The sequence below is a fragment of the Microcaecilia unicolor genome, chromosome 4, assembly GCF_901765095.1.
Source record: "Microcaecilia unicolor chromosome 4, aMicUni1.1, whole genome shotgun sequence".
NCBI classification, from domain to species: Eukaryota; Metazoa; Chordata; class Amphibia; order Gymnophiona; family Siphonopidae; genus Microcaecilia; species Microcaecilia unicolor.
In genome coordinates, this window is record NC_044034.1 from 103,565,109 (window position 1) to 103,580,950 (window position 15,842).

Genomic DNA, 15,842 nt, shown 5'->3' on the forward strand with positions numbered 1-15,842 from the left:
TGGCTCTGATTACTATATTGTACCTGTGTGTGTTAAGCCTCTCTGTGTTTCAGTAAGCCTTCTGCCTGTGTTTTGGTTTGTGTTCCTCTTGCACTCTGGTGGCCAGACCTGGTGGCTGCATTGGATTGTCTGTGTGCTGTTTCCCATTCCAGACTTCAGCCCAGTCCAGTCCAGATCTTCTGGCCTGCCAGACTTGTTTGTCTTGTTTGAGCCTGCACAGCACCCATAGCTGCCTGGTGATTGCTGCAGCTGAATCTCAGCTGCTGCTGGGTTTATTAGCCATTTGGAAACTCTCTGCTTTGCCTTTGCATCGCCTAAGGCCCTGGTTTGTTGGTGCTTGTTGCACTTCTGCCTAGTCCAGTTTATAGTCTGAATTCTTGCCTTATTCTAGTTTAGTCTTTGTGTAGCTTCTTGTACTGTATTGCTTGTTTCTCTGTCTGTCTCTTATCTATCAGTGTTTTTTCCCTGTTTCAGTGGCTGCTTGTAGCTTTCAGTTCTGTCTCTTGTCTACCAGTGTTTGTTCCCTGTTTCAGTGGCTGCTTGCAGCTTTCAGTTCTGTCCCTTATCTGTCTGAGAGTCCTAGTCTAGTATTCTGCCTAGCCTCCCTGTGTGTTCTAGTCCCTTGGTGTATCCTGCTGGTATCCAGTTCTGGCCCTGTCCGGTAAGTCCTGCCGGCCACCTGCACTCAGGGGCTCAACTCCTGAGGAATGGTGGTCAAGTGCAGGTGAAGTCTAGCTGGCCCTGTCAGAGTTCTGCCTTATCCCTGTGTGGGGTGGTTTTGCTTGCCACTGCCGCTCCTCGGCAGTGGCCCAAGGGCTCACAATCCGAGTTCCTGCTTTTTGGAAAAGCCTGACAAAGGCAGACTAGGCAGGGCACAAAGCTGACCCACACAGACAAACAACAGAACTATGGCTGAAGGCTGAACCTAGCGCACAAACAGACCAAGAAGAACAGAAGCAGAAGTGCACACAGGCACCCTAAACAAGGAAACAAGACAGAAGTGCCCACAGGCACACAGACTAGAACAAGGCAGAAGTGCTTTACTGCACACGGACTAACTTGGAGACCGTTGGCATAGCAAAGGCACTGAATGACAGTACACCACTTCCTTATAAACAGTACAGAGGCAGGAAATACACAGAACCCAAAGTGAGGCTTGAAACACAGAGGAAGTGGAAACCCTACAGGACAGAGGCAGGAAATACACAGAACCCAAAGTGAGGCTTGAAAAACACAGGAAAGAAACAACCATGCAGACAGTAGCCAGCTCAGCAGTTGACCATAGGAAATAAGGTGAGTCAGAGAGGGATCATGACCACAGTTGTGACACCTGCTTTAATATATACTGGCTATCTTTTAATGTCCTGGGCTGTAACAGTTAAATTTAAAACTCTGGCAGAAGGTTTAAGTTTAAAAATATTGTAAAAAGAGTTTTATATTATTTAAAGTTAATACATTATTTGCTTTTTTAAGAAATTCAATCTTTTTCAAATTAATAAACATGAATTTTCTTCTATCCCAGTCAGTCACAAAAGTACATAGGAAATTAATCTATACTTACCCAGGGGCTTATGCAGAAAGCCACTGCCAGCTCAGCTGTGTGGATACTGTGAGGTATATGTGCCTGAGCAATGCAGGAAAGAGGTTGAGCTTGGGTTTACCTTGTGCAGCATACATGGCTGCGCATTGCATTTAAATGAATGCATATTAGGCCATTAAATATGCTGCAGTGATGCATAAAAGGAAAACATGGCCTCTAATGAGTGGTTACCATGAAAATGTTTTCACTAGCTCCAGGGCAGATGTAGCCGAAGTTGACCTCCCTCCCTTGTTAGCTTTCTGCAATGGCACCCCCCCCCCCCCCGCTCCTACTAGAATTGACACTCTCTCCCTCCATTCTGACTTTAAAAAATCAAATTCCATAGTGTTTAGGGCACCCTCACCCAATCCCCTTTCTTACCACTTTAAAAAAGAGATTCCTGGTATCTAGGGCCCCCCCCCCCCCCACACACACACCGATTACCCTTCCATTCCCCTCAGATGAAAAAAAAAATCCCTGGTGTCTAGTAGCACCCTTCCTCCCCCTCCCAACCCAACCTGACTTAAATTTAAAAAAAATCCTTGGTGTCTGTTGGGAGCCCCCTCCATCTCCATACCTTAAACAAGGGAGGAATGATTCCCACTCACTCCTGCCTTGTTGCCATCATCTTCAAAATGACGACGCATCCTGGGATGAATTGGGTAGGGCAGATCTGCCATATAAGGCCTTCAGATGATATTACCTTATCAATTCTGCTATCTATGGAAAACATCTGTTGCCGGTAAACAACATTGCTTGTTCTGCTCTGAGGACCCTGGAAATATATCCTTGGCTTTGCAGCCATGCTCTGTCTCCTTGTTTCCATTCCAATCCATTTATTTACTTGATGCACCACATCTCCTATTTGCAAAAAGAAGTGTACATTCTAAAGTGAATCAATTACAATTAACAGTAAGCTACAATACACGTATAATTTATAAATAAAAAACTGTAGATATTTAAAAACCTCCAATAGATAATAAAAACCTCCGATAATAAAACCTCCTCTAGCTTATATTTAGATAACATAATTAACATAATTACTCTCCAACTATAACTAATTAGCATTTCTTAAAGAAAGTGCTGTGCCGTGCTCCCATAATGTTCAGTGCAAAGCCACACCTTTAGCTTCTTGCAAAACTGCACACACGATCTCTCATAGGAATATAATGGACATCTCAGCGTTAACTACCAGCTAATTTTTACCACAAGCTAAAAATGCTAGCACGGTTTTGTAAAAGACACCCTAAGGAAGGAGGGAGGGTTCCTGGAGATTGAAGGGAATTAGGCAGGAGCCTTCCTCTCTGCTTCTGCAAAGGTCCTGCAGGACCAGAAGTTGGAATGAGGCATGGCAGCCATTGAAAAAAAGAAAACCTGACCTGAAAAAGCTGTTCTAGATGCTGCTGAATGTAATGTCCATAAAGAGAAGGGGACTGCCTACTGTAGTAATGAATGCACTACCTTGGATATTGCTGGGCTAACTCCACTTCTCATGTTAAGTCTGTGTTCTATTTTGGAAAAAGTATAATAAAATTGGCATTGTGTGATGCTGGAAGGGCGGTTTCCCTGAACTTGTGTTTGAGGGTGAAGGGATTATCACCACAGCTGGCTTGCCCCTTACAATATCTAGAGATGTACAGAGAAAAACTTTTCATTTCATTATTTATTTTGATTTGTTTTTGTGTTCTTTCCTTGTTTGTTTGTTTTGATTTTAGAATGTGGTAAATGATCCTAGCACAAGTAAATTTATTTATTTATTTATGCATTTTTTTTTGTATCCTACTATTATCTAAAAACAAGTTTCGGTTCAAAGTGGCTTCCAATTTACATTTTGGTAGAGTTACAATAGTGTTGTGCAATGTTGAGAGGACATCCGTAGTTTGTGTGGTTATTCATAGAGTTTTTGAAGAAATAGAAAAGGTAGTGGTAGCTTTTGTGTAAATAGTTTTAGTACATACTAAAATGCATAAATGAAGTGAAAATGAAACAGCAAATATTTTCAAAGTAAAAGCACATTTCTATAAAAGGCTCTACTTTTCATCACTATGCTGGGCCTGCATCAGCCTCTGGTATAGTGTGTCTCTCTTCTGAAACTTTCAGCCCCTTCTGGTTCACAGAACCAGAACTGATGGCATATCTGTGGCGTGGTAATATTACTGTTAGGCATTTGGGACAGATTATCTGAGTCATTTCTACTGTCAACATGACAAATGATCCCCTGTTAATGAGTCACTAACTGTAATATTAGAAATAATGAGACCAATTTTATTTTACAGTCCAGCAGAAAGAATGCACTCACACAGAAAAATGATCATCTGAGCCTTATTGCAGACGAAGTGTAGAAACTTGATGTTAAAAGTAAACTAAGTGGCACATTCCATTTGTTTATTTGATTTCTAGGTCATCTTACTGGAAAAATCACCCAAAGTAATGTAAAACAGAACATGTATAATTATAAAACAGATATTACAAATCATCATAATCAAACCTGAAAACTAGGCATAACATAATATAAAGTTAAAACAAATTAACAATCATAAGTATCAAGGTTAATATACAGAGGGATGGGCAACGCATAACTTTAAACAAATAACTTATCCTTTTAGAATGATTCCTGCTATTTCTGCATTTGAACTTTAGTACATAAGTTATGTGCTGAATGACTGAATTTCACCATCATCAGCATAACTTTTAGGCCCACCCCTGGACTGCCCCAAACTCTGTCCCAATTTAAAATGGGTATCTTTGGACGTACACCTAGGCAGAGTCTGGGCACGATGCAAAATTATGTGCATCACTTATAGAATCACCAGCACTTAGATGAACACATATCAGTCATGTGGCTGGCATAAGTGCTTGTGCCTAAGTTAGACGTGCGTATCACACTAGCATTCTATAAAGAAAAAAAGATGCCTACTGTCCTTTATAGAATTGCCATGCACAGGTCTAACCCTATAAATGTATTTATTTAGAATATATTCTATAAAGAAAAGAAGGCATCCACTTTTCTTTTTGGAATACTTTTGTAATAGGTTAAAAAATGCCTATATTTTAAGTGTGATCACTTATACTATCCAAAGAGCTGTTGTAAATGCTTGTGCCTAGATTGTTGAAGAACATACATACATTGTAATATTTTATATTGTACAGAAGTAAATGTGTCCCACGCTCTGCCCAAGCTCTGCTGATGTGATTGCCTTTGTGCAAAATATTCACCATTGAATATTGATGCATACTAACAGAATAGTGTATAGCTGGAAAATCATAATTTTTGCACACATGTGCCATCATTCAATTTATGCAGGTATTAAGCAGAGTCTCCTAAAAAAAATTACAAACTGCACAAAACACAGCTGCTCACCTTATATATAGATCGCTGCATTACGTTAAAGCATCTCCTCTTCTTAAGGATCTACATTGGTTACCAATCAATGAACGAATTTCATTTAAGCACTGCGTTCTTGTTCATCAGGTTCTTTAAGGTATCTTACCATCTTATATGATAGATCTCATTAAGGGGTCCTTTTACTAAGGTGTGCCAAAACTTTCCATTGTTGACAGCTTAACAGAGCGCTGCTGTTTTGTTACCTGTTTCTTCGGGAGCTTTACAGCTTCGTAAATGTTGCCAATGTTTGTCACCGAACCTTGAAAGTTACAAGCAAAAACATTATCTGTATAGTGTGACAAGGCTACCGCCAGGGCGGATAGGATGAAGCAGTTAGACCCTGAATTACAAGTACCAGAAGCCATTGCAAGGAGGGAGGCAGAGAGTAGTCTGGAGACAAGGGAATGGACTCCCAGCTCCAGCAGAGGGAGCCAGGGGGATAGCCAGGCTGAGCCTATAATGTCGTCACCCACTAGGGGGAGGTGGAGGGAAGAAGCTCAGTTCCCCTGGGTACGCAATCAATATACCATGAGGCCCAGCTGGAATAGAGAGGGGCCCATGGAGAGGGAAGAAGATAATTGGATAGATTATATGGAAGGGGGGGGGGGTAGATAAGATGGGAGAGGAATCCCAGTGGGGAGGAGAAGCCTCTATGGAGTGGGAGAGTTCCAAGGCAGGGATGAGGGTTTGGAAGTGCTGTTAAGAGGTGAGAGTAACCTGCTTCACTGGAAGCCTGATTTATTTGGAAACCTGATTTAATTGGAAGCCTGCTTTATTTACCTGTTTTACTGGAAGCCTGATTTATAGAAAGCCTGACTTTGAAAACCTGCCTTGGTCTGGAAAAACCCTGATTGGTTGGAAACCTGTTTTTGTTGGAACTTGTTTGTTTGGCGATAACCTGTGTACTGAAGTTTGAGACAGCTGTTATTGGCCTGATAATAAAAGCTTTTGACCTAGCTACTGTCTGCAATTGTGGTGAGCTCTGGAAGTTTGGTTGGTGGGTGGCTGGAAGCAGTGGACCCTTTTCACAATAGATAGTAATTACGATGCCCCCCTCCCCACCCACCACATACACATACAAAGAACCTCCTTTAGTTCTGGGAATATGGAACAGATCATTTTTTTCTTTACCTCTAGGCTTCCTGCCAATTCGATCATAGTTTTCATACCCATTAAACAAAATGGTGGCCCTCTCAGCCACCAATCAAGTCACTGCTGAATTCAGATTGGATGCAACTTTCACTAATGCACAAAACATTTTTCCATTCAACTCTTACATTGAGTCCTATAGGTGTTAAACTTTGCAATTTATAAATCCATCTTTATTCTCTTCATAATAAAGGTTTGCCCCATCCCCTCCCCTTATGTCTTCTTCCACATGAACAATGACTATGCATGACAGATCTTCAAATTTGTGTGAACATTCTAAACAATGTGTGATTATTACGAACTTCTATGTTCATTCAAATGAGTTTTTAATTGCGTGGTAGTTTTTCCTACATAAAGTTTAGAACACAGACACACTAATACATAAGCTACAAATGAGCTAGTACAATCCATTTTATATTTTAGTTTGTAAACCCATAGCCGCCGAGAGGGGGGGGCAGGGGGGACAAAATTCCCCGGGCTCGGGTCTCCAAGGGGGGCCCGGCGCCGCAGTCCCACCCACCCTCCGTCATTGACCGTCTGCCCCCTGAATTGAAATTGCAGTCTTACCTCCGTGAAAGCAGCGCTGCAGGCAGCAGAACGCCTCCCTTCGGCCCTCCTTCCCTCCCTGTGTCCTGCTCTCATCTGACGTAACTTCCGTGAGGGCGGGACACAAGGAGGGAAGGAGGGCCAAAGGGAGGCATTCTGCTGCCTGCAGCGCTGCTTTCACGGAGGTGAGACTGCGATTTCAATGCAGGGGGTCCGGCCCGGTGGCAGACGGAGGGGGGGAGCAGCGGCGGCGGCGACCTCGGGGGGGGTGGAGGGGGAGCAGTGGCTGCAGTGATCTCGGGGGGGGATTGGTGGTGACCTCGGGGGGGAAGGAGGGGGGAGCGGCGGCGGCGACCTCAGGGGGCGGGGCGGCAGGGGCGGGGCCCCAGGGGCAGCCTTGCCCCGGGCCCAGTCTCTTGGTAGCCCTTTGTAAACCCTATGACAGTGTTTCACAAACTGTGCACCGCGGCACCCTGGTGCGCCGCAGCAACCTCTCTGGGGTGCCGCGGCAAATCCCAACCTCCCTCCCGCCCGAACTGCTACTGCAAACAGCAGCACAGCAGCGGCAGAAGTTTTTCTGCCGGTCCTCTGCCCCCAGAACTGGAAGCTGACATCAGCGGGGGCAGAGGACCAGCAGAGCCGACAGCACATGCCTGAAGGCTGCTGCGGCCCCGCACTTGTGTTTTTTTTTTTTTTGGGCGTGGCCAATGGGGACAGGGAGTAGATGGTGTTCGGGACTCAGAGGTGACTGCTAAGGAGGTTGGATGAAAACAGGAGACGGGATGAAGTCAAAAAATTGAAGCCAATAGGTCAGTAGTCTCTGTTTTCATTCCTATTTAAAAAAAGCAAGCAAACCTATGAGCTGCTGCATCCGAGTTGTCATTCTTTATTGTTGGTAGCGTTTTTAATTTAATCTCACTTATATTTTTAAACATGCTGGCTTGTGCAGCATACAGTTGCATGAAAAGCCAGTATAATAATAGAATAACTTTTCATAGGTGGATTAGTAATTTGTTAAAAATCATAATCAGTGTGTTATTTGGAGGGGCTGGTTATAGGGACACCCTAGCACTGATATATTTGTGCAGATAAAAAGATGGAGACCTTTGTGGCTGGGGGAGGGGGTGGAGACCTGTATGGCCGGGGGAGGGGCAGAGACCTATGTTGCCGGGGGAGTGGAGGTTGGGGGGTGCCGCAAAAAAGTGCTCGGACACAAAGGGTGCTGTGAACAGAAAAAGTTTGGGAACCACACTGCCCTATGTTCCTGCAGATTATAAAAATCATTAGTGTGAGACATGAACATTTAAAAGTGACCTAACTGTACAGACTCTTCTGCTATAAACTTTTGTTGTAAAAGTTCTTTCAAATTTTTATTTTTCAATAATGCTATTCTTATGTATTGTTCTTCGAAAACAGGGTGAGTCTGCATTATAGCCTAATGTTGTTGAATAATATTGACCACTATTGTAGAACCCTGAGAATAACACATAACACATGTCTGTGTGTCTTGATCACTTTTTGTATCTTGTCTCAAGGCTAATAACAGTTTTCTATGATTATACTTTGCTCTTCTATAAGCTTGTTTCAGTGTTCTCTTGGGATAGCCTTGTTGTAACAGCTTATTAGTTAATCTTTTAGATTGAAGTTTATAATCATGTGTATTAGAACAAATGCATCTATACCTTAAGTATTGTGAAAATGGAAGACTCTTTTTCAAGGACATTGGATAGCAACTCTTAAATTGTAATACTGAGAATTGGTCCATCAGTTTTGTATATCCTGTAGTCACTAACTTATCTTCTGCCTGTTGCACCGATACATGCAAAAAATTAATGGTCTGAAAAGATGATTGCATGGTAAATTTTATGTTGGCATCTTGATCATTTAACCATGTGAAAAACTCTTCAGGTTGTTTTAAATCTCCTTTCTAGAGCAGGAATATGCCATCAATATAGCTGTACCATTTGTATACCCAATGGGACCAAGAGTTCACATGAACCCATTGTGTTTCAAATTTAACCATTAAATAGAAATACCACTGGAGCACTTACCATCACCTATTTTGTAGGCATTAAGGGCACCTGCTGTAATCCTGTGCTAATTAGTTAGCACTTGGTAATATGGATGCACTAACTGACTAGTTCTGGAATGCCCACTCTCCACCCCAGACACACCCCCTCCATGCAAAAATAAATAAAATATATTTTATTGTGTGGGTAGCGCATGCTGATTGGGAACTTGTTGCAGTAAGTGCAAGCTAGGGCTTATCGCAGCTTAGTAAAAGGATCCCAGAGTAGTTAAAGCTTAATTAGCATGCCTACCAAAGGGGCTCTTTTACTAAAGTTTAGCATGTTAATGGAATTAGTGCACACTAAGGGGCCCTCTTACTAAGCCGCATAAGCATCTACACATACCAAAATGGAGTTACTGCCCTGCTACCACGGAGCTCTTTCAGTAATTACGTTTTTGGTGTGCGTCCGATATGCACGTCCAAAACCATTTTTATTTTTGGACGCGCGTATCAGATGCACGCCAAGTGGCATTTGACGTGCGTAGGTCATTACAGCCCGGTTGCCATGTGAGACTTTACCACTAGGTCAATGGCTGGCGGTAAGGTCTAAGACCCAAAATGGACATGCGGCAATTTTCATTTTGCCGCAAGTCCATTTTCGGCAAAAATTAAGAAAAGACATTTTTTTGCAGGTGCGCTGAAAAATGATTCTGCACACACCCAAAACACGCACCTACACTACTGTAGGCCATTTTTCAGTGTACCTTAGTAAAAGGACCCATAAGCCCATAGGTATAAAATGGACTTCTTAGCATGCACTAATTTTTTTTTTTGTTACATTTGTACCCTGTGCTTTCCCACTCATGGCAGGCTCAATGTGGCGGGCAATGGAGGGTTAAGTGACTTGCCCAGAGTCACAAGGAGCTGCCTGTGCTGGGATAGTAGTAGTTCCTCAGGACCAAAGTCCACCACCCTAACCAGTAGGCCACTCCTCCACTCCTAATTCTGTTAGAGCATGCTAAGCTTTAGTAAAAGGGTCCCAAAATGACCTTCTTGTATGATGTGACTATAGTATGCCTCTAATGGTCCCACAAGCTGTAATTGACACAGTCTATAAAAATTTGCATTGAATTCATCTGGGCCCAATGTTTTATGGAACTTTAAGTGCGTTATAGCCCTCTGGATCTCCTCACCTGGGGCATTTAAAAAAATTCACATTCTGATTCTGAAAACATTTTCAAAGACATGGACCAAAAGAACTGGGTCAAGTGCTGTACTTTGGAATCCTAGAGGGCCTGATAAAATTCAAAGAAAACTTAAGTCATGGCTTTTTGTTGGTGAATAATCATTCCTTCCTTAGTCTTTATGGCAAGGATGAATTTAGGTTCTAGTCAGATTAACTAAGTAGTTATTGGGCTTATTGCCTTACTGATACAATCTATACTTGTAAAAGAAAGATTCCCTCTTGAGGATCACACTATTCAAAGCAGTTTTGGTAATTTAGAAAATATTTTTGTATGGTTGGGTTGGAGCAGATAACTGTAATTTCTTTGCTTTCCTAAGACAGGCCTCGAATGCCAAAATACTAGCTGCTAATTGTCTCTTACATTTGCTGACATACGCAATACTTTCTTCCCTCCTCATCACCTTTGCTGTTTCCCAGAAGGGGTTGGGAGTCTTCACATGTTCTGTAACATCATCTATGCCGGGATTACCAAACATAACCTTGAAAAATTGCAAACACTACAAAATACTGTGCTCATATTCTCTGTCGCGCATATCCCGTTATGATCATGTTTCGCCTCCTCTCAGACAGCTTCATTGGCTACCTATAGAATTTAGGATTAAATTTAAGATTTTAACTCTAACCCACAAGGTTTATTTTATAATGGCTCCCCTGATTACCTTGCATCTCTGATGATTCCCTATACACTTTCCCACACTCTACGGTCACTTAAGGATAACAAGTTAGTTTTGCCATCTCCATCTAAAGCTAGGTGGGAATCCACTAGATCTAGGGTCTTCTATTTTCTTGCACCTGCACTGGAATTCGTTGCCACAATATATTCGGTTTGAAACATCATATACTATTTTTCGTACGTTAATAAAAATTCACCTATTTCAGCAGGCTTTTAATCTATAGGTCTGGATCAATTCTGCAATGAGCAGTCAGGATTGGTTTATAGCAATATGAATTGTTGATTATGCGTGGTCTCAGATATGAATGTTGTTCTGTTATGTTCTTGTATGATTGAGCTAGGGTTGACTGGTTTAGATAGTTAATTCTTTTCTATCCAAATTGGCATTCTTTCCTGTTTCTTATTATTTTCTGCTGTTTTTTTTTTAAATTGTAAACTGCTTTAATTTGTTCACAATGAAAGCAGTATAGCAAGTTTGATAAATGATATGAGCACAATATTCATTACACATGGCTTTCAGGAACAGGAGTCTGTGTTTAAAAACCCCCCACATTTATTTCTGTCTTCTCACCTCATATTCCTTCAGGAGCATCTCAGATAGCACAGTGCATTTGTAGCAACAAAATAACAGTTGGAATGATACCATGGATTTAGATTGCACCTATCATCCCATCAGGATCCCAAGGTAATTTGAAAGTAGTTCAAGAACAAGCATGCCACATTTATCTTTGGGAGGGGTCGTGTTAGCATTAGGCAGTGTACTTCTGGGGCTTGAGCGTAGGAAGGCTTAGATTGAGGAGTAGAGAGAATGAACGATTTTAGCTTGGTGAATAGAAATAAACTGACTTGCCCAATGACAGAATGGGGAGCATTTGTACTTCTGTCCCAGGACATTCCTTCACTTATAGATCATGCTTTTACCATTTGACCACTCCCCCTCAATCTTCTGGTATCATTGGTTAACTATTATTGTGCTTGTTATTAGGCCTAACGTTGAATCCCTGTGTTACATGCTGAGACATGAAATCCATCTTCACACAGGTACAACATATAAGAATACAAGGCTTTATTTAAAACTCTTTATAGAGGGGTGAAGCATTGTTTAGAAACATCTGGGGAAAACATCACTGTTTCTAGCTGGTGTTCCATAGAGATACGCTTTAAGTCTCTGTTTTCCTTAACATGTATATCTGTTAGCTCTACTGCTTGCTCCTTTGGGCTTCCATCTCAATCAGAAACTTCTCAGATTTAAACCATTCTACCTCCTATCTAGCTCAACAACAGTCTTCAGTCTGAGAGCACAAACTATGGCTTGTTTTGAACCAGGTATGGATGCACCTTGAATCACTGTTGTGTGCACTGATTGGGATTTCCATGGTATTCTGAGCACCACTTCTGCAGCAGTCTACCTCAGCCCCTGTCAAACTTGGATCTCTTGTACAGCAATAGCAGTAGGCTATTGGGATAGCTCTTGTCTTGAGTATTATAAACAAGTGTCAGGCATCTGGGTTTACCAAGTGGAGTGATTATTTGTGGGCTTGTTTTCTTAGTTGTCGGTGCTACAAGCTGGGAAGTCATATTTGTCTATGCACTGCAAACTGAGAATTGGTGCTCTCTCATAAACAAGAACTGGAATAGCTGCCCAACAGCAGTAGATAATGTTGGCTGAAGAGCATGTTGGGATACTGAGGCATATGTCCCCTTTTCTCCCAATGAAATTCACTGGGATTAAAGAACCTCAAGCAAAGAAAAGAAGAAAAAGAAGAAAGTGTGAAGATAGACTAGCAATTCCAAAAGTTGTTAAATCGCAAGAGGATTGTGAAAAATTACGAGACTGCGAGACTGGGCATCCAAATGGCAGATGACATTTAGGGGTATGTTTACTAAGGTGCGTTAGCGTTTTTAGTGCACCTGTAAATTTAAGGTGTGTTAAACGTTAACATGCCTATACATTTCTGTGGTCGCATTAGCGTTTAACACACGTACACCATTTACGCGCGTTAAAAGTGCTAACGTGCCCATAGTAAACCTAGCCTTTAATATGAGCAAGTGCAAAGTGATGCATGTGGGAAACAGGAATCTGAACTATAGCTACGTGATACAAGGTTACAGATTAGGAGTCACTGACCAGGAAAGGGATCTAGGTGTCATCGTTGATAATACATTGAAACCCTCTGCTCAGTGTGCAGCGGTGGCTAAGAAAGCAAATAGAATGTTTGGTATTATTAGGAAAGGAATGGAAAACAAAAATGAGGATGTTATAATGCCTTTGTATCGCTCCATGGTGCAACCGCACCATGAATACTGTGTGCAATTCTGGTCACCACATCTCAAAAACGATATTGTGGAATTAGAAAAGGTACAGAGAAGGGTGATGAAAATTATAAAGGGATTGGAATGATTTCCCTATGAGGAATGGCTAAAGTGGATACAGCTCTCCAGCTTGGAGAAAAGATGGCTGAGGGGAGATATGATAAAGGTCTATAAAAGAATGAGTGGAGTGGAACGGGTAGACGTGAATTGCTTGTTTACTCTTTCCAAAAATATTAGGACTAGGGGGCATACAATGAAGCTACAAAGTAGTAAATTTAAAACAAATTGGAGAAAATATTTCTTCATTCAATGTGTAATTAAACTCTGGAATTCTTTGCCAGAAAATGTGGTAAAAGCAGTTAGCTTAGTGAGGTTTAAAAAAAGGTTTGGATAGCTTCCTAAAAATAAAGTCCTTAAGCCATTATTAAGATGGACTTGGGAAAATCCACTGCTTATTTCTAAGACAAATAGCATAAAAGGTATTGTACTGTTTTGGGATCTTGCCAGGTACTTGTAACCTGGATTGGCTACTGCTGGACCTTTGGTCTGTCCCAGTATGGCAATGCTAATGCTCTTATGTATTATCTCTATTGAAAAAGTTCTCTTCTTCTTATTGCAATGTGGACTGTTGTCCTACCTATTTATTAAACAGATTTCTGCCTTCTTTTTTTAAACTCGGTTTTATAATTGGATACAACTTTCATTAAAGTCTGGTCAACTTTAATCTACTCTTGGAGATATATAATTAATCCCCATTCTCAAAAATCCAACTGGAGGAAAATTGGATCCTTCTAACCAGAGACCAGTTGTCAACATCCCTATATTACTATGCATGGGTCATCAAGCAATCATACTACAATTTGATTTGTCAGCTGCATTTGATGTGGTGGATCATGCTATCCTACTACAAATAAATGAAATACAGCTCTCAAGGAGGGTACTTAACTGGTTTAGAGGATTTCTTTTGAGATATAGGATAAAACAACTAGCTCTACATCTTGGTCAGCTGAGTGACGAGTTCTGCAGGTTCACTCCTTTCACCAGTTTTTTGTAATGTTCTAATGAGCTCCTCTGGGAAAGGCTTATTTGACTTACAAGTTTAATTCTACACTTATGCAGATGATATTACGATTCTTATCATACTAAAAATTAAAAACAATACCTGACATCAAGGATGTAACCTTAATTGTGCAGGAATACATAGATATGGTTAAAAATTGGGCCTCAGAACATCTAAAACAAAATATTGAAAAGACTAAATTTATGGGATTAGGTCACTCACTAAAATCATTATTTGATACAGAACTTGGGGGCCCTTTTACTATGCCGTGTAGGTGCCTACGTGCCCCGAACGTGTGCCAAATTGGAGTTACCACCCAGTTACCACGTGGCCCTTGCGGTAATTTCAATTTTGGTGCCCGTCTGCTATGTGTGTCTGAAAAATATTTTTTATTTTCTGGCATGTGTAATGGATGCATGCCAAGTAGCATTTGATGTGCGTAGGTCTTCATCGCCAGGATTCTTTACTACTAGGTCAATGGCTGGCAGTAAGATCTGAGACCCAAAATTGAGGCGTGGCAATTTTGATTTTGCCGCACGTCCATTTTTGGCAAAAAGGCCTTTTTACAGGCACGCTAAAAAATGGATCGGCGCACGCCCAAAACCCGTGCCTACACTATTGCAAGCCATTTGTAAAAGGACCCCTTGGTCTTAAGAATAATATTCATTTTATTGAACCCTCATATAACATTCTAGGAATTAGTGTAGACTCATCATCTCCTTTGCTAATCATGTAAATCTGTTAACCAGGAAAGTTTCTGGAAAGCTTCATCAATTATCCAGAATCAGGAAGTACTTTTCATTTCACCATTTTAAGGATATTGCTCAAGTTTTTGTGCTTTCCCAATTGACTATTGCAACGTATTGTATTCCAGCTGCTCTGATAGACTCAGGAAACATTTGCAAACTTTACAGAACATGGCGGCAGGATTTCTTTGTGGTGCCTGAAGATTTGATTGAGTGACCCCATTTCTCTGAAGATTGCATTGGTTGCCTCTGGAAGGACATGTATCTTTTAAACTTTGTGCTATGATATTTAGAATATTACATGGCCCAACTCCATCTTATACATCTTCCTTGTTAGTTTTCTCTTCTCCCAATAGATCATTACGCAGTAGAAGTCTATCAGTGATCAATTTTCCGGCCGCAGGGAACATAAAATATAATTGAATGTTCTCAACAGCAAACATTTTACCATACAGCAAAAATGTGGTCTTTTCTTCCTATGGACATTAAGGGGGAGAGTCTTCATGTGGCGCCTAGGAAATCCACGTGGAAATTATTGTCACCTGTGTATTCCATAAGATTTAAGCACAGTATATAGAATATGCTTAGTTGATATTCCAGTGCCTAAAACTATGTGCATCCATTTACACCAATAAAAATGTGCTGTAAATCCCTGCGCATAGATTTACACGGGTTGGGCCATATTCTATAACAACACCCACAAAACACCCATTTGGGATTGCCCACAAAATGCTCATTTCCCCACCTATAACCATGCCCATTTTTGGATGCACGCATTAGAATTTAGGCACAGTGAGTTACAGCATACGCTTAGCGAGTTATGCGTGTAAATTCAAATTATTACAAATTAGTGCTTATTATTGCTTGTTAAGTGCTGTTAACAATGCTGATTGGCTTGTTAAACCAATTAAGTTATGCACATTATTATGGGATACACTTAGATTTAGGTGCAGAATGCTAGGTGCGATATATAGAATCCAGCAGTGGCATGATCCCCCAGATTCTATATATGGTGCACAAAATTGGGCACCAATCCAAGATGTGTTCCTAAAATTTGCAATGCAGTTTGATAAAGAGTAGCGGGAATGTGTGCCCAAATTAGGCAAGGGGAATTACACCTTGCTATTCTTGGAG

The 15,842-nt window shown here is 41.2% G+C and overlaps 1 protein-coding gene across 1 annotated transcript in view; it reads right to left on the reverse strand.

The window, feature by feature from the left end:
• Nucleotides 1-11,181, reverse strand: part of PCDH8 (protocadherin 8) — a 57,983-nt gene extending 46,802 nt beyond the window's left edge. Inside the window, 4 exon segments of the mRNA XM_030202413.1 lie at nt 2,283-2,465; nt 5,168-5,223; nt 10,278-10,395; nt 11,161-11,181. Coding sequence (XP_030058273.1) covers nt 2,283-2,465; nt 5,168-5,223; nt 10,278-10,395; nt 11,161-11,181 — 378 coding nt within the window.
• Nucleotides 11,182-15,842: the final 4,661 nt, after the last annotated feature.